The sequence below is a fragment of the Malaclemys terrapin genome, chromosome 25 (genome assembly GCF_027887155.1).
Source record: "Malaclemys terrapin pileata isolate rMalTer1 chromosome 25, rMalTer1.hap1, whole genome shotgun sequence".
NCBI lineage: Eukaryota > Metazoa > Chordata > Testudines > Emydidae > Malaclemys > Malaclemys terrapin.
Window position 1 is genome coordinate 750,544 of NC_071529.1, and position 22,702 is coordinate 773,245.

The following is a 22,702-nucleotide window of genomic DNA, read 5'->3' on the forward strand; positions in this document are numbered from 1 at the left end:
GGGCACACCACCACCGGGTGTACCATGTAAATATAATGAAGCCATATTATGACAGGGGGAATATGGTGTTGGCCGTGTGTGGACAGTGGGAGGGGCAGAAAGATGACCCTTTAGTAGATCTATTCCCTGGGACAAGAGTTGGCTTCCCCCTGGAAGCAATTCCCCTCTCTGATCGGCTAACCCCTGCCCAGCGAGCTAAAATCGGAGGGGTGCTGCATCTGTACCAGCAGCTCTTTTCCAACCAGCCTGGACGCACTAATCTGACTGTCCACCGGGTGCAAACAAAATCGCACCCGCCTATAAAATGCTCCCCCTTCCGAGCCACAGGAAAAACTGCTCAGAACCTGAAAAAAAAGGTCAATAACATGCTGGCTTTGGGGGTGATCCAGCCGTCTTCCAGCCCTTGGGCCTCGCCGGTGGTGCTGGTCCCCAAAAAGGACGGGTCGATCCGGTTCTGTGTGGACTATCGGAAGCTCAATGCCATCACTGTAGCCGATGCCTACCCCATGCCCAGGCCGGACAAGCTCCTAGACAAGCTGGGAGGTGCTCGGTACCTTACCACCATGGATCTTACAAAGGGCTATTGGCAAGTGCCGCTGGATGCAGATGCCAGGCTGAAATCGGCCTTTGTCACCCCTCTGGGGCTCTATGAGTTCCTGACCCTGCCCTTCGGCCTCAAGGGAGCGCCGGCCACCTTCCAGCGCCTGGTGGATCAGCTACTGAGGGGGATGGAAAGTTTTGCCGTGGCGTATATCAATAACATCTGTGTCTTTAGCCAGACCTGGGAGGACCACATATCCCAGGTTAGACAAGTGCTGGACCGACTCCAGAAGGCTGGGCTAACCGTAAAACCGGAGAAGTGCAAGGTGGGGATGGCTGAGGTATCCTACCTAGGCCACCGGGTGGGAAGCGGCTGCCTAAAGCCGAAACCAGCCAAAGTGGAGGTGATCAGAGACTGGCCCGCTCCTCAAACCAAAAAGCAGGTCCAAGCCTTTATTGGGATGGCAGGGTACTATCGGAGGTTCGTGCCCCACTTTAGCGCCATAGCCGCCCCCATCACTAAGCTGTGCAAGAAGGGAAAGCCAAACAAAGTGGTCTGGACCAAGGAGTGCCAGGAGGCTCTCCGGGCGCTAAAGGAGGCTCTGGTCAGTGGCCCAGTTCTGGCAAACCCAGACTTTAACAAGCCCTTTATGGTGTTCACCGACGCCTCAGACACAGGACTGGGGGCGGTGTTAATGCAGGAGAATAAAAAGGGGAAAAAACACCCCATCGTGTACCTGAGCAAGAAGTTGCTACCCCGGGAGCAGAACTACGCGGCCATCAAAAAGGAATGCCTGGCCATGGTGTGGGCCCTCAAGAAACTAGAGCCATATCTCTTTGGGCGTCACTTCACCGTGCACACCGACCACTCTCCCCTGACCTGGCTGCACCAGATGAAAGGAGCCAACTCCAAGCTCCTAAAATGGAGCCTGCTCCTGCAGGATTATGACATGGACGTGGTCCATGTGAAGGGACGTAACAACCTAATAGCGAACGCATTGTCCCGGAGAGGGAGCCCTGAACTTCCCCAGGTCACTGGTCAGAGTGACCCCGCTCAGTTCAGTCTCGAAGGGGGGAGAGATGTGACGGAGCAGGGAGCAGGGCAGATTTGACCTGGGAATGTTGCAGGGGGGTTGCAGTGGGGATGTGGGACTTCCCTTAAAGGAAGCTACCTGAGCTGTAACCTGAGCCAGGAACGGGGGTGGGGAGAATTAACACCTTCTGCCCGGGAGCAGACCCCATCCCCAGCCCAGTGTCCTGCCTCTGCCCTACGGGAGCAGACCCCATCCCCAGCCCAGTGTCCTGCCTCTGCCCTACGGGAGCAGACCCCATCCCCAGCCCAGTGTCCTGCCTCTGCCCTACGGGAGCAGACCCCATCCCCAGCCCAGTGTCCTGCCTCTGCCCTACGGGAGCAGATCCCATCCCCAGCCCAGTGTCCTGCCTCTGCCCTACGGGAGCAGACCCCATCCCCAGCCCAGTGTCCTGCCTCTGCCCTACGGGAGCAGACCCCATCCCCTATCCCAGTGTCCTGCCTCTGCCCTACGGGACCAGACCCCATCCCCAGCCCAGTGTCCTGCCTCTGCCCTACGGGAGCAGACCCCAACCCCAGCCCAGCGTCCTGCCTCTGCCCTACGGGAGCAGACCCCATCCCCAGCCCAGTGTCCTGCCTCTGCCCTACGGGAGCAGATTCCTGGCCCATTTTGTTTGGCCACCTTCCTCTTCGCACATTACAGGAGCACAAGGGAGCCCAGCATTGTTTGATGTCTGTCGAGTCCTTATTTCCAAGCTTGGCATGTTTGATTCTGAGCCGAGGTTTATTTGACGCGGTTAATTGGGGACAAAGGGAATTTTGAGCCCAAAGCAGGGCTCAGTGACGGGGGTGATGTTCATTGGGAGGCCTGTGCTAACGGAGGTCACCCAAGGGCCCAGGCACTATCTCACTGCTGCCTGCCCCTGCCCCCAGCACCCACACCTACCATTCCCCGCAGGGACTCCAGGTCGCAGGTGAGTGCCTGGAGCTGGCGCCGGTACTCATTGGCTTCTTGTTTGGCCAGGCGCAGGGCTTCAATGTTCCGAGCTGCCGCGTCTGTCAGGTCTGCAAACTGAGGAAGAGGAGTTAGTGCGCCTGGCTCGGAGAGCTAGGGACTTCCTCCCCGGGGAGAGCGCTCAGCGGGGTCTTGGTGCCCACGGGCACAGGAAACTGGGAGAGAACAGGGTACGATGACAATGGTGATACCAGCTGATTGAACCAAGTATTCCAGTGGCTGGGAGCAGGGGCTTGGTAGCCGGGACACCTGGGTTCATGAAGCCAGGGGACTCGCTGCAGGGGAATGTCTCATGAACCAGCCCTTCCAACCTGTCTGGTAACTCTCCTGGGTGGCATATGGCACATGGGGCATCACGCAGGGGACAGCCACAATCAGTGCCAGTCAGACCAGCAGTGGCTGGGGGAAGAGACAGGCACGGCACGTGCAACCCACGGTGTGCTTCACTGTTTCAGGCCCCGTTACCTTGGACTTGTACCACTCCTCGGTCTCGTGCATGTTGTTGGAGGCCATGGACTCGTACTGAATGCGGATCTCCCGCAGCGCCGCCGTCAGGTCCGGTTTTGACATGTCCATCTCAATGTGGACCTGCTGCTGCACCAGCTGCTCCTGCAGCTCTCTCAGCTCCTGCCAAGATACAAGCGAGGCGGGTCGGCGGCATGGAGACAGGGCTGTGCCATGCCGGTGCCGCTGGGAGACAGGCAGCGGAGCCTCACGCTGGGCGCGGGACTGAACCTGCCACGGTGGCCAGTGCAGATCGTGGCATGGAGGGGACAGTTACCGGTACCGCACTAGATCCCGGTCTGACCATGTGGGAAATCAGGCCAGCCACATCCCTTCTGCAGCGCCCACTGCTGGTCACTCTGTGGTATGACATGCCATTGCTGTGGCTGCTGCAGAAGACCTCCATCCATCCATCCTTCTCTGGGTCTCTGCACAAGCTGGTGGAAGTTCCCCATCAGTGCCTGGGTTTACGGGAAGGAACTCCCATAACTCACCACCCAAAAGCTGACAGAAAGGGGTGGAGCTGACAGGACAGCAGAAGAAGGTGCAGGCCCTTCTCATGTGACTGTGGGGTGTATATTACACCGGCTAAGATCCCCTGACACCTCCTCGCAGATGCAGAATTTACAAATCACCCTTTGAGTTTGGGCCAAAGATTTCTCCCTCCTTCTCCCTCCTGGCTGGCAGGAATAACGGGCCAGGCGATGGGAACCCAGCACGCAGGTGCACCATGGAACCCCAGGGAGGGCCTGGGGGAGAGGAGAAACCCCTCAAAGGAGAATGACGAGCCAGTCCCTGCCTCTCTGGATAGCTAGGCCCAGGCTGCAGTGCATGGCAAGGCAAGGACAGACCATCCCCACCCAGGCACCCTAGGGGCTCGGAGGGTAGGTCACACACACGATACCTCCTCATGGACTTTCCTCAGAAAGTTGATCTCCTCCTGCAGGGACTCGACTTTCCGCTCCAGGTCCAGACGCACTAATGCAGCATTGTCAACATCCTGCCATGTGGGCGAGAGCAGGGAAGGCGAAGTCACAGCTCCTGCCAGGAGCACATGCAGCTCCGAGCGCGCTGGTCTGGGGACCCGGCCTGACTCCAGGGCCAGACATGCTTTTGTGCACAATGGGTTAGTGCAACTGGTGTGGGCCAACCAAGGACTCAGCCTGCTTCCTGGGGCCTGGTCACCAGCTTAGTCGTGGAGAAGAGTTAGCTCTTACTCCACCTGTTTGCGTCTTCCCTGCTATAAAACGTCTGGTAACATTACCCCTTGCACCCAGGTTCACTGGCCTGAGACTCTCAGGCTCCCCCCCCAACTCCCAGTTACAGCCACCTTCTCTGGAGGTCCATCAACAGAGAGCTGGTGCTGTCCCCCTGCAGCGCTCCCACTGGAACAATACCCCGGCTGCCTACACTGCGCTGCCCGAGGCAAGGCTAGAACCCAGGGCCGCCAGGCCCAAAGGGGCCTGAGAGGGGCAGGGGTAGGACTGTCCCTCACACCCAGGCAGGCTGCAGACACAGCCATACGCATGGAGCAGGACGCAGAGTCTTTCTAGCAGGCAGCAGTGTGACACAGGGCCTAAACTTCAACCCCCGCCTCCAAACGGCAGCACATCACACCACACTGTGAATGTGTGTGTGTCTGTGTGTCCATGAGGGATCAAGGGTGAGGGGGATCGGGGTGAGCGTGATACCTTGTGTCCGTGTGAGGGGGATCGGGGTGAGCGTGAGACGTTGTGTCGGTGTGAGGGGATCGGGGTGAGTGTGAGATGTTGTGTCGGTGTGAGGGGGATCAGAGTCACAGGGTTGAAGGCAGCAGGGACCCCCAGCTCATCGAGTCTGACCTGTGTAGGCCAGGGCACCAGCCCCACCCAGCACCTGCACTCTGAACCCAATGGGTCACAGCCCTCAGGACACTGGACTATGCCGTGCCACAGGCCGAGGGGCGCCAGGGCCCTTGCAATGGCAGGGGAATGATGAAGTGCGAGACCCCAGATAATCCTGGCCCCCCAAGCTGCAGGGGAAGGCGAAACCCCCAAGCTCACCACCAACCTGATCTGGGGAGAATTCCTGCCCCACCCCACATACAGCGCTCGGTTAGACCCTGAGTTTGTGAGCTAGACCCACCAGCCAAGCCTCTGAGAGAGAGAGAAAATGCCCAGTGCCACCCCAGAGCCCTGGCGCTCCCCAGCCAGTGTCCCAGCCCAGCTACGGCCATCCTGAGGCTTCAGAGGAGGGAGGCAAAAAACAACAACCCAGACTACACTGGGGAAACCAAAGCTCTTCCTGACCGCTGCAGGTGACCGGCCGAAACCCTGACTCCTGAGTTATAGAAACAAAATTGGAAGGGACCCCAGAGCTGCTGAGCCCTGCCCCCACCATCACAAGCAGCCCTGTCACCCAGCCACACCCCCCATGTGTCCAGCTCGCCTCAAACCCATTCCATTGTTTGCCCCCTACAGCTATTGGGAGGCTGTTTCAGAACCTCGCTCCCTCATGGCCAGGTTATCCCACGTGTGCGGGGACCAGGAGTGTGGGGGGCCATGTCTGTGTGTGGGGATTGGGGTGAAGGTGAGACACTGTGTCTGTGTGTGGGGGAGTTGGGGGGTGTCTGGGGATATGTCTGTGTGGGGGGACTAGGCATGTGGGGGTTGTGTTTGTGTGAGGGGGAATAGGGGTTAGTGGGGTCATGTCAGCGTGGTGGGGATTTGGGGGTGTGTGGGGACTGTGCCCTATAGGCCCACTGAGAAAGTTCACATCCAGTACTGCCAACCTCGAGAGATCAAAAATCATGACTCCGGTCCCCCAGAAATCATTAGGTTTGAGAGACCATCAAATCACGGTTTTCAGTCTGTCTTTTGCCCTTTTAAGTCCCCTCTGTTCCACTGCCAATATGTGTGTGAGAACTGCAGACTGAAAAGTCGACTTGTCATGCCCACAGACACATGGGTCTCCCTGGCTACTCAGGGGAGACACCACTTGTTCTCTCCCCACCCCCAAAACAGGGGCCTACAGTCCACTGCCTATTACTGGCTTCACTCTCCCCGCTTCTAGTTGATATCCTTTTAGAACAGTAGGGCTGGGTGATATATAGGGATGTAATTCAATAATGCAAAGGGCAAGTTCATGCACTTAGGGTTGTAGCCTATAAGACTAACCTGCTTGCTTGTATATATATATCTTTTCTTATAGTTTAAGTATTTGATGTATTAGGCTTATAGATTTATATTAAAAGTAAGTTTGGCTGTAATGCAAGATCTACCTACAGGCCAAAACCCTGTATGTTAAGCTAATGCGAAGTTAACACCTTTTGAGACCCTCGCTCAGAAAAGTAAAATTAGTCAAAACACCCATGCAGATGTCTAGAGACCTTTACCTGGACCAATAGCCTTAAAGGGTGGAAACAGGGGTTTTTCCCACAGACTTAACAAGTACACCACAAGAGACCGATGTGCGTACATACCTGTCATCAATACGCACATACATACTAGCCTATGGGGTAAGTGTACCCTAACATTTCTGTGGGTGAGGAATAAAATTTGGGCATAAGAGAAGGAGGTCCGGCATTTGCCCTATAAAAGAGGTAACTCCTCTCAATAGAGTATCTCCGTTCTCCATTTTCTCCGTTCTTACTTTACTCCATCTCCATTTCTCACTATCTCCGTTCTGACTTTACTCTATTCTCATTTACTTCCTCCACTCTATCTACGATGACGGCTACTATTCGTAGGCTATACTTGTCCTTCTTAAACTTTAAGTTTCAAGGGAACTAGGCTAAGCTGGGTTTCCCTAAGTTTTATTCTTAGTTTGTTTATTAGGTTTTGATTTAAGTTTAAGTTAGTCAAGTAAACCCTAGTCAGTTTTGATAGCGCTTAGCATTTTCTAAGCACTGCATCCCTCACTCAAGACTTGAGAGACCTGAACCGCAAAGCTGGTCCTGTGTCTCTTACCACCAGGTTAGCAAGGAAGGGTGTGAGTATGTTAACCAAAGCTTTGTTACATATAATACTATATTAGCATATGTATCTTTTGAATAGCAGTAATGCCATTGTCACTTTGTAACTCTGGGTATTTACCATTCACTTACTGTTATTGATTTTAATAAAAAGTCTTTACGACTATATCTGTCTCTGTGTGAGCTTCCTGTCATACCCCGAGGGTCCTTTATAAATTCTGTGGAGCCTGATTCAGGACAAGAACTTTTATCTTCTGATCAAACCGATTGGCGAGCCTAGACCCACACTAATTAATATTAATAATATTAAATAAAATTAAATTAATACATTAAATTCCCATATTATCCAAATTAATATTATCAGTACATCCTACATCAGGCTACAGGGTCTCATAAGAACTGCTATAAACTAGAGGCTTCAGTTGGAAATAGCTGAGGAGAGAGACCTGGGTGTGTGGGTCGATCACAGGATGACCACCAGTGTGACGCGGCCGGGGAAAAGGCAAATGAGATCCTAGGCTGTGTCAGGCGAGGTATTTCCAGGAGAGATAGAGCAGGGTTAATGCCATGGTACAAGGCACCAGTGAGACCTCGTCTGGAACGCTGTGGGCAAGTCTGGTCTCCCATGCTCAAGAAAGGTGAATTCAAACTGGGACAGGTGCGAAGAAGGGCTGCTAGGATGATCAGGGGTACGGAGAGCCGACCTTATGGGCGGAGAGTGGAAAACCTTGGCTTGTTTGGTCTGGCAAAACAAAGGCTGCAGGGGGTGGGATGGAGCGGGGGCTCTGGTTGTTTTCTATAAATACATCAGGGTTGAACACCAGGGAGGTTTCTAACGATTAGAGGTTCTGGAACAACCTCCCAATAGGAGTGAGGGGGGCAAACAACTGAATTAGGTTTAAGAGAGCTGGACACATTCATGGGTACATTGTGTGACAGGATGGCTTGTGATGGTGGGGGGCAGGGCTCGGCAAGTCTGGGGGTCCCTTCCGGTCTGTTGCATGTTCCTAAAATCCCATGCTTCAGAGCTTCAGCCGCTCACCTGCAGGGTCAGGAAGGGATTCCCCCCCCCCTTCAGTGTATTCTGTTCCCCGCTTTCCTCTGCAGCATCAGGCGTGGCCACAGCTGGAGATGGGACACAGGCCGGGGCTCTGAGGTGGCACTGGCTGGGCCTTGCAGGGGGTGTCCCACCGGGAGGGGATTGGGTGACCCTCTATGGTCAGTGCAGCTGGCACCCCCTTCCCGGGGGTGGGGCGGGGAGGGCGACTCCCCGCTGCCCAGGCAGTGCACTGACTGCAGTGAGGCCACTGCCAGGGTCTCCTCCCCGAGCCAGGAGGACAGGGCAGGGCATGCGGCCCACCTGAGAGATGTCGGGCGCGCCTGCCTGGCTCAGCTCTGCAGTTCATGTGAGAGCTGAGCTACTCTGGTCTTTCACTCAGTTCTATCGTCTCCTGACCCCAGCGCAGGGGCTGAGGCGAGACTCTGGAATGATGGCTCTGGACGTGGCCTGCAGAGGTGCCCCGGCCCCAAAACAGGCATCTTGCTCACAGCATTGAAATGTTTGGGCCCCCTGGGCAGGAAGTTCCTCCCAGGTCAGATTGCTAGGGCCATGGGGTGTTTCTCCTTCCCCTGCAGTATGGGGGGCCGGTCACTGGCCCGGATTACCTGGGTGTATCTCCCTGCCCCTGCAGGGGCCGCGAGCACTGGTGCCCCTTGGTCCTGCCTCATCTCTCCCCGACACTGGGCTGCCCGACTACTCGAGTCCCACCCTCTCCTTGTTCCACTACCACAGCGGCCTGGGCTCTGGGTTTAGTGCTCTGCTTTCCAGGTTGAGGGGCCTGAGGGCCCCCAGCTTCCAGGACAGGGCCTAGCTGGCCGCAAGCAGAGCACGCCTCACCTGTCTGTAGGAAGACAAATTGTTTTCAGCTTCGAGCCGTAGATTAATCTCGTCCTGTAACCTGAAACAAGGAGCAAACAGGCAGTTGGCAGTTTTATATAATTATCGGCTTTTCTGAGCTAAATCCCAACAAAAACCCTCAAGGTCAAAACAACCAGGGAGTGTGCAGAGCCCTTATAATTCCCTTTCACTGATGTACATCCACACTCTCACACTCCTCTTCATACAAACACCCACATCCGACCCTCCTCTGTCACCCCCCCCGAGTATCCCTCTTCACACAGACACCCACATCCGACCCTCCTCTGTCACCCCCCCGAGTATCCCTCTTCATACAGACACCCACATCTGACCCTCCTCTGTCACCCCCCGAGTATCCCTCTTCACAGACACCCACATCCAACCCTCCTCTGTCACCCCCCTGAGTATCCCTCTTTACACAGACACCCACATCCAACCCTCCTCTGTCACTCCCCCGAGTATCCCTCTTCACAGACACCCACATCCGACCCTCCTCTGTCATCCCCCCGAGTATCCCTCTTCACAGACACCCACATCCGACCCTCCTCTGTCACCCCCCCGAGTATCCCTCTTCACACAGACACCCACATCCGACCCTCCTCTGTCACCCCCCCCCGAGTATCCCTCTTCACACAGACACCCACATCCGACCCTCCTCTGTCACCCCCCCGAGTATCCCTCTTCACAGACACCCACATCCAACCCTCCTCTGTCACACCCACCCACCCCCAAGTATCCCTCTTCACAGACACCCACATCCGACCCTCCTCTGTCACACCCACACCCCCCGAATATCCCTCTTTACACAGACAGCCACATCCAACCCTCCTCTGTCACCCCCCCGAGTATCCCTCTTCACAGACACCCACATCCGACCCTCCTCTGTCACCCCCCCAAGTATCCCTCTTCACAGACACCCACATCCGACCTTCCTCTGTCACGCCCACCCCGAATATCCCTCTTTACAGACACCCACATCCGACTCTCCTCTGTCACACACACCCCCAAGTATCCCTCTTCACAGACACCCACATTCAACCCTCTTCTGTCACACCCACACACACCTCCGAGTATCCCTCTTCACAGACACCCACATATGACCATCCTCTGTCACACCCACACACACCCCCGAATAGCCCTCTTCACACAGACACCCACATCTGACCCTCCTCTGTCACACCCACCCACCCCGAGTATCCCTCTTTACACAGACACCCACATCCGACCCTCCTCTGTCACGCCCCCCCCGAATATCCCTCTTCACAGACACCCACATCCAACCCTCCTCTGTCACACCCACACACACCCCCGAGTATCCCTCTTCACACAGACACACACATCTAACCCTCCTCTGTCACACCCACACCCCCCGAATATCCCTCTTCACAGACACCCACATCCGACCCTCCTCTGTCACACCCGCACACACCCCGAGTATCCCTCTTCACAGACACTCACATCCGACCCTCCTCTGTCACGCCCCCCCGAGTATCTCTCTTAACAGACACCCACATCCGACCCTCCTCTGTCACGCCCCCCCCCGAATATCCCTCTTCACAGACACCCACATCCGACCCTCCTCTGTCACACCCACACACACCCCCGAGTATCCCTCTTCACACAGACACACACATCTAACCCTCCTCTGTCACACCCACACCCCCCGAATATCCCTCTTCACAGACACCCACATCCGACCCTCCTCTGTCACACCCGCACACACCCCGAGTATCCCTCTTCACAGACACTCACATCCGACCCTCCTCTGTCACGCCCCCCGAGTATCTCTCTTAACAGACACTCACATCCGACCCTCCTCTGTCACGCCCCCCCGAGTATCTCTCTTAACAGACACTCACATCCGACCCTCCTCTGTCACGCCCCCCGAGTATCTCTCTTAACAGACACCCACATCTGACCCTCCTCAGTCACCCCCCCCGAGTATCCCTCTTCACACAGACACCCACATCCGACCTTCCTCTGTCACCCCCCGAGTATCCCTCTTCACACAGACACCCACATCCAACCCTCCTCTGTCACCCCCCCGAGTATCCCTCTTCACACAGACACCCACATCCGACCCTCCTCTGTCACCCCCCCGAGTATCCCTCTTCACACAGACACCCACATCCGACCCTCCTCTGTCACGCCCCCCCCGAATATCCCTCTTAACAGACACCCACATCCGACCCTCCTCTGTCACACCCACACCCAGGGCCGGCTCTAGGCACCAGCAAAGCAAGCAGTTGCTTGGGGCGGCAAATTTGAAGGGGCGCAAGAATCCAGCCTGGGAGCTGAGAACCAAGAGGGGGCCCTGGGAGCTGTAGTTCCTTGGTTAGCTCCCTGCCTATAGAGCCAGCCCTGGAGCAGGGAAAGAACTACATTTCCCAGCATTCCCTTGGCCGCAATTAACAGGAAAGGGAGGGGGAAGGAGTGTGGAACTGAAACCTCACGCTGCAGCTTGCTGTGAATAGTAGGGACAGAGCCAGCTCTAGGTTTTTTGCCACCCGCCCCCCAGCCCTGGGCTCCCCCCGCACCCCTGTACTGCCCCAGCCCTGGGCTCTCCCCCCATCCGCATCTCCTGCCACCTCAGCTCTGGGCTCTTCTCCCCTCCCCCGAACCCGCACTCCCTGCCGCCCCAGCTCTGGCCCCCACCTACACCTCCTGCCACCCCAGCCCTGGGCTCTTCTCCCCCCCTGCACCCGCACTTCCTGCTGCCCCAGCTCTTCCCCCCCACACCTGCACCTCCTGCCACCCCAGCCTGGGCTCTCCCCCAAAGAAAGAATTGGGTGGACTAAATGGACAGTGCCCCTCTCTATCTGAAGCCTAGCAAGGCAGGTACGTGGATCCCACTAGAATTTAAAATGAAAAGTAAGGGAGGGGAGGCTCTACTGGATTGGGCAGCTTTAGATACAGTACCAGGCACTTCGGAGGATTTACACTTCTGAGCCATGGAAGCAGAAATTAACTTTTCTTTTCCAGATATAGCTAATATTCAGAAAGGGAATCTAGCACCTGCCTTCCAGATCTGAACACCCTCAAAATTCAGGAGTGCTCAAGCTCAATTTGGGCGGCTGTTACTTCATTTCTCCCAAATCAAATATACTGATCCACTGTAACTTGCTGTAGAAAAAGTAGAATAAATTGAGCAAGAAATGCTTCCCAGTGGTTATTAGGACTGGAATTGCTATTTTCAACAGCCATTGCCTTTTTTTGTTTAATTTTTTTTTTAAGTTTGAGTTTTATTTGTTTAAAAGGAAGACAGTGATATTGCATTGGCAAATTCCCCATAGAAAGAAAGAGTGGAACAAAAGAATAATAAAGGCACCTCAACTTTTCCTCATTTATGGAGGACAGTCTTATAATATGCATCCAGATAGCCTCCAATCACACAAGCTGAAAATTGTTCCACTTCACTGCAGTTCTGTAACCATATGGGAACCGATCCTGTCTGTGTTCTGTGCACATCCCAAATTCCTGCTGCATGACCCGCCCTGGGAGCGAGTTACCAGTGACCCAGGGCTGGGGCGGCAGGAGGGTGCAGTGGGGCGGGGGGGGGGGGGCAGCCAAAATTTTTTTTGCTTGGGGCAGCAGAAAACCTAGAGCCGGCCCTGCGCCCCCCCCCCTTGCCTGCTTGTACTGCCAGAGCTGGAGGCAACTGCTGTCTGCTGCCCCCGGGTCCTAGCATCCCCCATCCACTAATGGGAAGATAGGCTGCCCTTACCCTGCCCTTCCACCCTAGTCCCGAGCCTCTCCAAAGCCCCAAACCCCTCAGCCCCAGCCCTCATCCCCCCGCACCCTAATCCTCTGCCCCAGCCCTGAGCCCCTCCTGCATCATGAACCCCTCATCCTCATACCCACAGCCCTCACCCCGCATCCCCTCCTCTCCCCAAACTCCCTCCCAAACCTCCCCCTCCTGCCCTCAAACTCCCTCCCAAAGCGTACACCCCCTCCCTTTACACCACCTCCCACCCCCAAACTCCATCCCAGAGCCTGCACCCCTCACCCCCTCCTGCACACCCACCCCCTGCCCCAGCCCGGAGCCTGCACCCAGCACCCCTCCTGCACCCTAATCCCCAGCCCAGGACCTGCACCCCAGACCTCCACCCCCCATCCAACCCCCCTCCCAGAGCCTTAGGCAGGTGGGGGGGATGGGTTCTGGGCACCACCAAAATTTCTACAACCCTGCCACCCATGCGAGTGGATAAGGGTCAGGGCAGTCAGGGGACAAGAAGCAGGGGGGGTTGGGGTTCTGAGAGGGGCAGTCAGGGGGTGGGAAGTGGGAGGGAGTGGATGGGGTGGGGCTGGGGCTGGGGCGGGGCTTCCCCCCCGTGTCCTCTTTTTTGATTGTGGAAATATGGTAACTCTAAAATACAGTACAAGCATGCTTTCGCTGTGGATCCCCATAACATCTTGCAAGCTACACAGGATGTCCAGCAAAAGTAGCTCAGTGCAATCACTGCAAAAAGATTGGGCATTTTGCTAAAGTATGTCGCAGTAGCCAGTTCAATCAGCAGGTGCATGCAGTTACAATACCAGATGTTACTGTGCTGAGTGTGGACAAAACCACTACTGCACATATTCCAGAACAGATAAAGTGCACTGTAAACGTTTCCGCCATACCCTCAGGCAAATCACACTCTATTCAGCTAATGTTGGACACTGGCTCAGCAGTATCTATACTACCTGATTCCATTTATTTGCATTACTTTAAAGATGTGCCTCTTACTGAACCCAAACTTCACTTGGTATGCTATTTGAAAAACCATATTCCAGTACATGGCTGCCTGCCAGCAAGAGTTACTTTTGGTGATTGCAGTGTAACTGCAGAGTTCTACATTGTCCACAAAGGCACTCCTATACTTGGCAGAGATTTATTGGCCGCTTTAAATCTCAGGGTAGTTAATGGACAAATTGATCTTCCTCAGCAAAGCACTCATGCGGTACACACACTAGTTTCAGCTGGGACCCCACACCAGGTTGAGCAGAAACTCGGCTGTGCTTATGGGTTTCTGCATAAAGTTAAAATGCGGAAAAATGTGATGCCCATATGACAGAAATTACAGCGCTTACCATTTTCAGTCAGGGAAGCTGTTTCAGAGGAACTTAGAAAACTTGTTCAAAAGGACATTATTGAAGAGATTAACTCCTCGGAATGGGTTTCACCTATAGTGGTGATGCAGAAGAAGGGTGGAGGCATTCGCCTTTGTGTGGACTTAAGGGAGCCACACAAAGCTATTGTGATTGACAGCCATACTCTTCCTCACATAGAAGAAGTATTTGCAGAACTCCATGGAGTAAAGATGTTTCCTACTCTTGATTTGCAGAGCGCACACCACCAGGTTATGTTGCATGAAGACAGCAGAGACCTCACAGCATTTATTACACATGAGGGACTATTTCATTTTGAACGTGTTCCATATGGTCTCGCATCAGCCCCAAGTGCCTTTCAAAAAATGTCATTGATTCTGAAGAATCAACATGGAGTTCAGTGCTATTTGGATGATATTATCGTGTTTGGAAATACTACTGAGGAGCATGACAATCACCTGCAGTCTGTACTAAACCGCATCAGCAAAGCAGGCCTCAAGCTCAATAGGTCCAAATGCAAATTTAGACAAACTGAACTCGCCTGCTTGATACAACAATAGTCTGCAATCAATCAAGAAGTAAGGGGGGCGGGGAATGGGAACAGGGAATGGGGGTGGGGGAATTGGAATCATGTTTCACTAAGGGCGGGGGGGAATGGGAACAGGGACACAGGCAAGGCTCTGTGGTGTCAGAGCTGGGAAGGGGGACACTGAGGAAGGAAACTGGAATCATGCTTGCTGGAAGTTCACCCCAATAAACATTGAATTGTTTGCACCTTCAGACTTCGGGTGTTGCTGCTCTCTGTTCATGCGAGAAGGACCAGGGAGGTGACAGGGTGAAGGAATAAGCCCCCTAACAACTTACACCTGACCCTCTTCTGTCACACACATACCCACAGTCCCACTCACACAAACACCCACAACCCACCCTCCTCTGTCACACACATACCCACAGTCCCTCTCACACAGACACCCACAACCCATCCTCTTCTGTCACACACATACCCACAGTCCCCCTCACACAGACACCCACAACCCATCCTCCTCTGTCACACACATACCCACAGTCCCCCTCACACAGACACCCACAACCCACCCTCCTCTGTCACACACATACCCACAGTCCCTCTCACACAGACACCCACAACCCACCCTCCTCTGTTACACACATACCCACAGTCCCTCTCACACAGACACCCACAACCCATCCTCCTCTGTTACACACATACCCACAGTCCCCCTCACACAGACACCCACAACCCACCCTCTTCTGTCACACACACATACATGTACACCTGACTCTCCTCTCTTGCGCGGGCACACTCACACACACACACACACACACACACTCACACACACACACACACAGTCCCCTCACACAGACACACACACCCAACCCTCCTCTCTTACACACACATACATACAGTGCCCCTCTTTACACAGACCATCCTCTCTTGCACACATGTACACAGTCCCCTTCCTCACACAGACACCCACACCCAACCCTCCATTGTCACATACACATACAGACAGTCCCCCCTCTTCACACAGACACTCACATCCTAACTTCCTCTGTTGCACACACAGACACCCAAACCCGACCCTCCCGTCACACACACATACACAGCTCCCCTCTTCACACAGACACCCACACCTGATCCTTCTCTCTCCTACACATAGTCCCCCTCACACAGACAGCCACACTCCCCTCAATATACACACACTCCTCTTCAGCCTGACAGCCCATTCCCCTCTCGCTGTCACCAGCACAGATAACTCATCTCCTGTCACATGCACACCCCACCATCTTCCCACCCTCACTAACACCCACCGATACACACCCATATCCGCCCCTCCAGTCATGTACACTCCCACATTGGTGCAGCGCGGGCAGTGGCAGGGAACAGCTCCATCATAGCTTCCTGCCAGGAGGCATCACCCTGCTTTGTGGCGAAGAGTGGAAACGGGGGCCTTGAGGTGCAGGGCTCCATACTGCCAGTCCCTTGAGCCACTCAGTCCCTAGCGCAAAGCAGGGGCACAGAACATCAGAGGGAGCTCTGCAATGGCAGGAGAGGACGGCAGAGCTTGAATGCACATTATCGAGGGGCCACAGCAGGAAAACGGGACCCAGAACAGCAGCCAGGCCAACGACAGCTGCTGCCCAAAGGTGTCACTGGGCCAAAGGACCAGGGACGCTGAGGTGTGGGTGGCCAATGCAGAGGACACAGATACAGTTGTCCCATCTGGAGAGAAGGGCTCTTCCGAGATGACAGTCCAGGGGGAAGTAGAAGAGAAGGGTGTGAGGATTGTGAGGTGTGAGGGTTGTGCATGTTAAGTTAATCCATCCATGGATTGTGGGGGTTGGGTTAGGGAGGAAGGTGGGATGGATTGTCTGGGTTGGATTAGGGAGGAAGGTGGGATGGATTGTGCGGGTTGGGTTAGGTAGGTAGGTGGGATGGAGTGTGCGGGTTGGGTTAGGGAGGAAGGTGGGATGGATTGTCTGGGTTGGGTTAGGGAGGAAGGTGGGATGGATTGTGCGGGTTGGGTTAGGGAGGTAGGAAGATGGGATGGATTGTGCAGGTTGGGTTAGGTAGGTTGGTGGGATGGATTGTGGGGGTTGGGTTAGGGAGGAAGGAAGGTGGGATGGATTGTGGGGGTTGGGTTAGGGAGGTAGGAAGGTGGGATGGATTGTGCAGGTTGGGTTAGGTAGGTTGGTGGGATGGATTGTGGGGGTTGGGTTAGGTAGGTAGGTGGGATGGATTGTGCGGGTTGGGTTGGGTTAGGAAGATGGGATGGATTGTGCGGGTTGGGTTGGGTTAGGTAGGTGGGATGGATTGTGTGGGTTGGGTTAGGTAGGTAGGTGGGATGGATTGTGCGGGTTGGGTTTGGTAGGAAGGTGGGATGGATTGTGCGGGTTGGGTTAGGTAGGTTGGTTGGTTGGATGGATTGTGGGGGTTGGGTTAGGTAGGTAGGTGGGATGGATTGTGCGGGTTGGGTTGGGTTGGGTTAGGTAGGTGGGATGGATTGTGTGGGTTGGGTTAGGTAGGTAGGTGGGATGGATTGTGCAGGTTGGGTTGGGTTAGGAAGGTGGGATGGATTGTGTGGGTTGGGTTAGGGAGGAAGGTGGGATGTATTGTCTGGGTTGGGTTTGGTAGGAAGGTGGGATGGATTGTGCGGGTTGGGTTAGGTAGGTTGGTTGGATGGATTGTGGGGGTTGGGTTAGGTAGGTAGGTGGGATGGATTGTGCGGGTTGGGTTGGGTTAGGAAGATGGGATGGATTGTGCGGGTTGGGTTGGGTTAGGTAGGTGGGATGGATTGTGTGGGTTGGGTTAGGTAGGTAGGTGGGATGGATTGTGCGGGTTGGGTTTGGTAGGAAGGTGGGATGGATTGTGCGGGTTGGGTTAGGTAGGTTGGTTGGTTGGATGGATTGTGGGGGTTGGGTTAGGTAGGTAGGTGGGATGGATTGTGCGGGTTGGGTTGGGTTGGGTTAGGTAGGTGGGATGGATTGTGTGGGTTGGGTTAGGTAGGTAGGTGGGATGGATTGTGCAGGTTGGGTTGGGTTAGGAAGGTGGGATGGATTGTGTGGGTTGGGTTAGGGAGGAAGGTGGGATGTATTGTCTGGGTTGGGTTTGGTAGGAAGGTGGGATGGATTGTGCGGGTTGGGTTAGGTAGGTTGGTTGGATGGATTGTGGGGGTTGGGTTAGGTAGGTAGGTGGGATGGATTGTGCGGGTTGGGTTGGGTTAGGAAGATGGGATGGATTGTGCGGGTTGGGTTGGGTTAGGTAGGTGGGATGGATTGTGTGGGTTGGGTTAGGTAGGTAGGTGGGATGGATTGTGCGGGTTGGGTTTGGTAGGAAGGTGGGATGGATTGTGCGGGTTGGGTTAGGTAGGTTGGTTGGTTGGATGGATTGTGGGGGTTGGGTTAGGTAGGTAGGTGGGATGGATTGTGCGGGTTGGGTTGGGTTGGGTTAGGTAGGTGGGATGGATTGTGTGGGTTGGGTTAGGTAGGTAGGTGGGATGGATTGTGCAGGTTGGGTTGGGTTAGGAAGGTGGGATGGATTGTGTGGGTTGGGTTAGGGAGGAAGGTGGGATGTATTGTCTGGGTTGGGTTTGGTAGGAAGGTGGGATGGATTGTGCGGGTTGGGTTAGGTAGGTTGGTTGGATGGATTGTGGGGGTTGGGTTAGGTAGGTAGGTGGGATGGATTGTGCGGGTTGGGTTGGGTTAGGAAGGTGGGATGGATTGTGCGGGTTGGGTCGGGTTAGGTAGGTGGGATGGATTGTGCGGGTTGGGTCGGGTTAGGTAGGTGGGATGCATTGTGCGGGTTGGATTAGGGAGGAAGGTGGGATGTATTGTCTGGGTTGGGTTAGGGAGGAAGGTGGGATGGATTGTGCGGATTGCGTTAGGGAGGCAGGTGGGATGGATTGTGCGGTTTGGGTTAGGGAGGCAGGTGGGATGGATTGTGCGGGTTGGGTTAGGTAGGTTGGTGGGATGGATTGTGGGGGTTCAGTTAGGTAGGTAGGTGGGATGGATTGTGCGGGTTGGGTTGGGTTAGGAAGGTGGGATGGATTGTGCGGGTTGGGTTGGGTTAGGTAGGTGGGATGGATTGTGTGGGTTGGGTTAGGTAGGTAGGTGGGATGGATTGTGGGGGTTGGGTTAGGGAGGTAGGAAGGTGGGATGGATTGTGTGGGTTGGGTTAGGGAGGCAGGTGGGATGGATTGTCTGGGTTGGGTTAGGGAGGAAGGTGGGATGGATTGTGGGGGTTGGGTTAGGTAGGTAGGTGGGATGGATTGTGGGGGTTGGGTTAGGGAGGTAGGAAGGTGGGATGGATTGTGGGGGTTGGGTTAGGGAGGTAGGAAGGTGGGATGGATTGTGGGGGTTGGGTTAGGGAGGTAGGAAGGTGGGATGGATTGTGTGGGTTGGGTTAGGGAGGAAGGTGGGATGGATTGTGCGGGTTGGGTTAGGGAGGAAGGTGGGATGGATTGTGGGGGTTGTGTTGTCCCATATTAAAAGCAGTCTTCCCTGCAGTCACTTAATCAAATGTTTTTAACCAGTGGTCCGAGGACCCCTGAGGGTGCACAGACAATGTCTAAGATTTCCACAGTGGTCCGCACCTGTATTCAAAATAGTTTAGGTTCTGCACATAGAATAAGGTTGAAAACCACAGGCCTAGTGTATGTATAATAGGCCAGGTCTGGACACCCCTGGGCTGGTGATAAGCAGAAGGGACAGGGGAGGGGGTTGGACCATGGGTCCCATTCCTTGTTCTGCAACTGAATCGCTGTGTGACTTTGAGCCAGTCGCTTTGCCAGTGCTCGTTTTCCTTCCCTCTGACAGGGGGATATTGTTCATCCACTGCCCACAGTGCAGAGTGTGTGAGATTGGATGTGCTGGTATTTGTGCAGATCGTGGAGGCAGACAAAGGTCTTATTGCCAAGTGAACCAGGACTTCTTTCCTTTGAGCCCTGCTCCATGTGTGATCTCTGTCGGGGCATTCCCAAAGCACATCGTCTGGATGTGTCCCAGGCTTCTGGGTAGCAAATTCTGCCTAACACAAGATCTTTTATAGACAGAAACATTGCTTGCCCTCCAATCTCTGTCTGGCTCTTGGATTATAGATGAGATGTGTGTGTGTGTGTGTGCATGTGTGTGCGTGTGCGTGCGTGCGTGGAGTGTTCGGGCTTGCTAGGAATGTCGCCCCTTGCTTTTTTCACTGCTGGTTTTATCCCCTACATCTGCCATTGTCCGCAGCCAAGTGTTATTGTAACTATTGAGTGTTAATACGCTAGAGGCCCAGCATTCCCCATGCTGCAGGGACCCAGAGTAAGAGACGGTCCCTGCCCAGGCAGCTCATATTCGGAAGAGACAAGAGGAGGCCGGGGAGAAAGGAAGGAACAGTATCCTCCCCTTGCACATGGGAGCTGAGGTCCAGAGAGATTCAGGGCCAGATTTTCTAAAGCACTGAACTCAACACAAGCTGAACACTTTGAAAATCCGGCCCCAGTTGCGAGTGCTTGCCAAAGTCACACAGAGAGCCTCTTGCTGCTCCGCCCCCACGATTCGCTCCGTGACAGCTGGGTGGGGGATGCTGTCCCAGACCGGGAGAGTTTTACACATATCAATACTTTTCCCCATCCTGAGTTGGGATACAAAAGTAGAAATGTGAAAACTTTTCATGACCCAATCATCTGAGAAACGTTTCAGATGGTGTCAACTGAAATGCTTCAGTTTGATCAGTTTTGTTTCAATTTTGTCCTTTTACATTTTTAACCTTTTTAAAGCATATATTCTGTAAAACTTTTAAACCCAAAGTCATTTCTAGCAGAAACATGAAACTTTTCCTTTTGAAAATGTCAAAATGGGACATTTCAACAATTTCAAACCGTTTCGAATCTGGAGATTCGTCCAAACTGCCCCTTCCCAGGAAGTTCTGCTTCAATGGACCAGCATTTTCTGATGAACCAAACTTTCATTGGAAACCTCCTGACGAGTTCTTGCCAGCAGCAGTAATCCTGTGCCCTTCTCCAGCACAGACATAAACTAACCCCATTTCTAGCTCCCTGTGGTGCTATGACACTACTACTACCTTCTCTGAGACAGAGAAGTCAACATCTTGCCCTAGTCAATGGTGAGGACCCAGGAGCTATGACTCCAAGATCCTTCTACCAACTACTAGACCACCTTCTTCTCTCCAGCACGGGTTGGAATTTAGGAGTCTAGGTTTTCCATATGCTAACTACTAGACCACACTCCTCTTCCAGGGCTGGAGCTAGGGCTCTGAGTCCATTGCACTAACCATTAGATGACACTTCCTCTAGAAAGCAACAGACTGTTGGTGTAGAACCAGCACAATACAAGAGCAAACCTCTATCTGAGGCTGGTAAACCTTCGCCTCCTTCTGCTGCCCTCCCCGCATTCTCAGTCAGACAGCGGTTTTATTACATTAGAGAGTGGGCAGCCTGGCTCCCAGATCAGGGTCTTTTCTGCGGCGTCTCAGCCAGAGCACATTGGGACAGGAATGTTGCAGATTTCTGGGCACAGACTCAGCAAGAGAAGCGCCACAGCCCCGACTGAGTCAGGTTGAGCAGGTCCCTCTGCAGTACACGTCCCCATCTGAGGCCTGGGCCAGCTGCCACCCCTGAGATCCAGCTGTTTGTGCGTGCCCGTGTTTACGCCTGCTCAATTTGGGCAGGCACCGGTTTTGTGCAGGTACACGGGGTTTTGTGTGGAGCTGCTCACCTAGCTAGAGGGGTGTGTTTTACAAGCCTGCAGGTTTACAGGTGCAGACATTTGGGTGCGGATTTTTGAACACTGAAAACGGGAGGCTGCTCTGTGGCTGTGGAATAACACTTCGCTCTTCCCACCCGCAGAGCCCTTCCAGGGACCAGTGCCTCACCCCGGTTGTGCAGCTGGAGCACAGAGCGAGGAAGTGACTTGCCAGCAGGGGAGCGGCAGAGCTGGGAACCAGGAATTCGAACACCCAGCCCCATGCACTAGCACTGCTCCTCCCTGCCTTTGCAGCCACACACACATTCCCCACCAGCTTTAAAGTGCCTTGAAACTGCAGCTACTCTGTGTTCGTGACTGCTCTCTCTGGGTGTAACCTGTCTACGCCATTCTCCTTGGCTAGGTGACCCGCTCTGGCTGCATAGCCACCAGACGCTACTGCGGCTGCTCTCCAACCCTGCGCCCGGCAAAGGAGGCTCCTTACTTTTGCCGGAGGCCGTTGACGTCATCCAGCAGATTTTCCCTCTCGATCTCCAGCCTGGTCTTGGCATTAGACAGCTGGTCCACCTGCCGGCGGAGCTCTCTCAGCTCGTCCTGATAGATGTCGGCCAGCTTGGTGGGCTCCTTGTCTCTGATCTGGTTGAGCTCCGCCACCAGCACCTTGTTCTGCTGCTCCAGGAAGCGCACCTTCTCGATGTAGCTGGCGAAGCGGTCGTTCAGCTCCATCATCTCCACCTTCTCGTTGGTGCGTGTCTCCTTGAACTCGGTGTTGAGGGCATCGGCCAGGGAGAAATCTGCCTTGTCCTGGAAGAACCTGGGGCTGGCATGGATGCTCAGGCTGGAACTCTTCTTCTTGGTCATGGAAACTCTGGTGCTGGGGCTGGGGGCCATGAGCCAGAAGAGGGGCGAGGATCTCAGGGGCTGTTGGACAGCTGTGGCTTGGGGGCCAAACCGCCGCCGATATGAAGACAGTCGCTGACTCTCCATGCTCCGGCTCATCCTCCAGGCTGTGCAGCCCTTGGATGGAATTCGCTCTGTGCTGCCCGGGGTTTATACCGAGGACCAGCCTTCCCGGGGGGTGTGTGACAGAGGCAGAAGGAGGGGGAGGCCAGGAGGAGGTGGGGATTGTGCCTGGTCCTAGTGTCTGCCATGTATCAAGCCAACCACCCAAGCCCCTGGCAAAGAAAGAGAGTGACAGAACAAGCAGAAACCCTCAGCTATTGCCTTGTGCGGAGGAGAACAAATGCAAATTGACATGCTCCGTGGTGATGTGCGTGGCACTGCTCCAGGAGCCCCATGCCCCTCTGGTGGGTGGGCACCGGCTTTCATGAACTCGTTTCATGGCTGCGTGTACCTGGGCAGCAGGGGTGCCCCTTTCCCAGCATCCTGGAGACTCGTAAGAGTCAATGTGGCCTTTTCCTCTGAAGC

The 22,702-nt window shown here is 54.5% G+C and overlaps 1 protein-coding gene across 1 annotated transcript in view; it reads right to left on the reverse strand.

The window, feature by feature from the left end:
• GFAP (glial fibrillary acidic protein) overlaps nucleotides 1–22,274 on the reverse strand; it is a 36,492-nt gene extending 14,218 nt beyond the window's left edge. The window contains exons 1-5 of the mRNA XM_054014684.1: nucleotides 21,759–22,274; nucleotides 8,939–8,999; nucleotides 3,994–4,089; nucleotides 3,051–3,212; nucleotides 2,517–2,642 (exon numbers count right to left, since the gene is read on the reverse strand). Coding sequence (XP_053870659.1) covers nucleotides 2,517–2,642; nucleotides 3,051–3,212; nucleotides 3,994–4,089; nucleotides 8,939–8,999; nucleotides 21,759–22,273 — 960 coding nt within the window. The 5' untranslated portion in view covers nucleotide 22,274. The remainder of the gene's footprint in view (nucleotides 1–2,516; nucleotides 2,643–3,050; nucleotides 3,213–3,993; nucleotides 4,090–8,938; nucleotides 9,000–21,758) is intronic.
• Nucleotides 22,275–22,702: the final 428 nt, after the last annotated feature.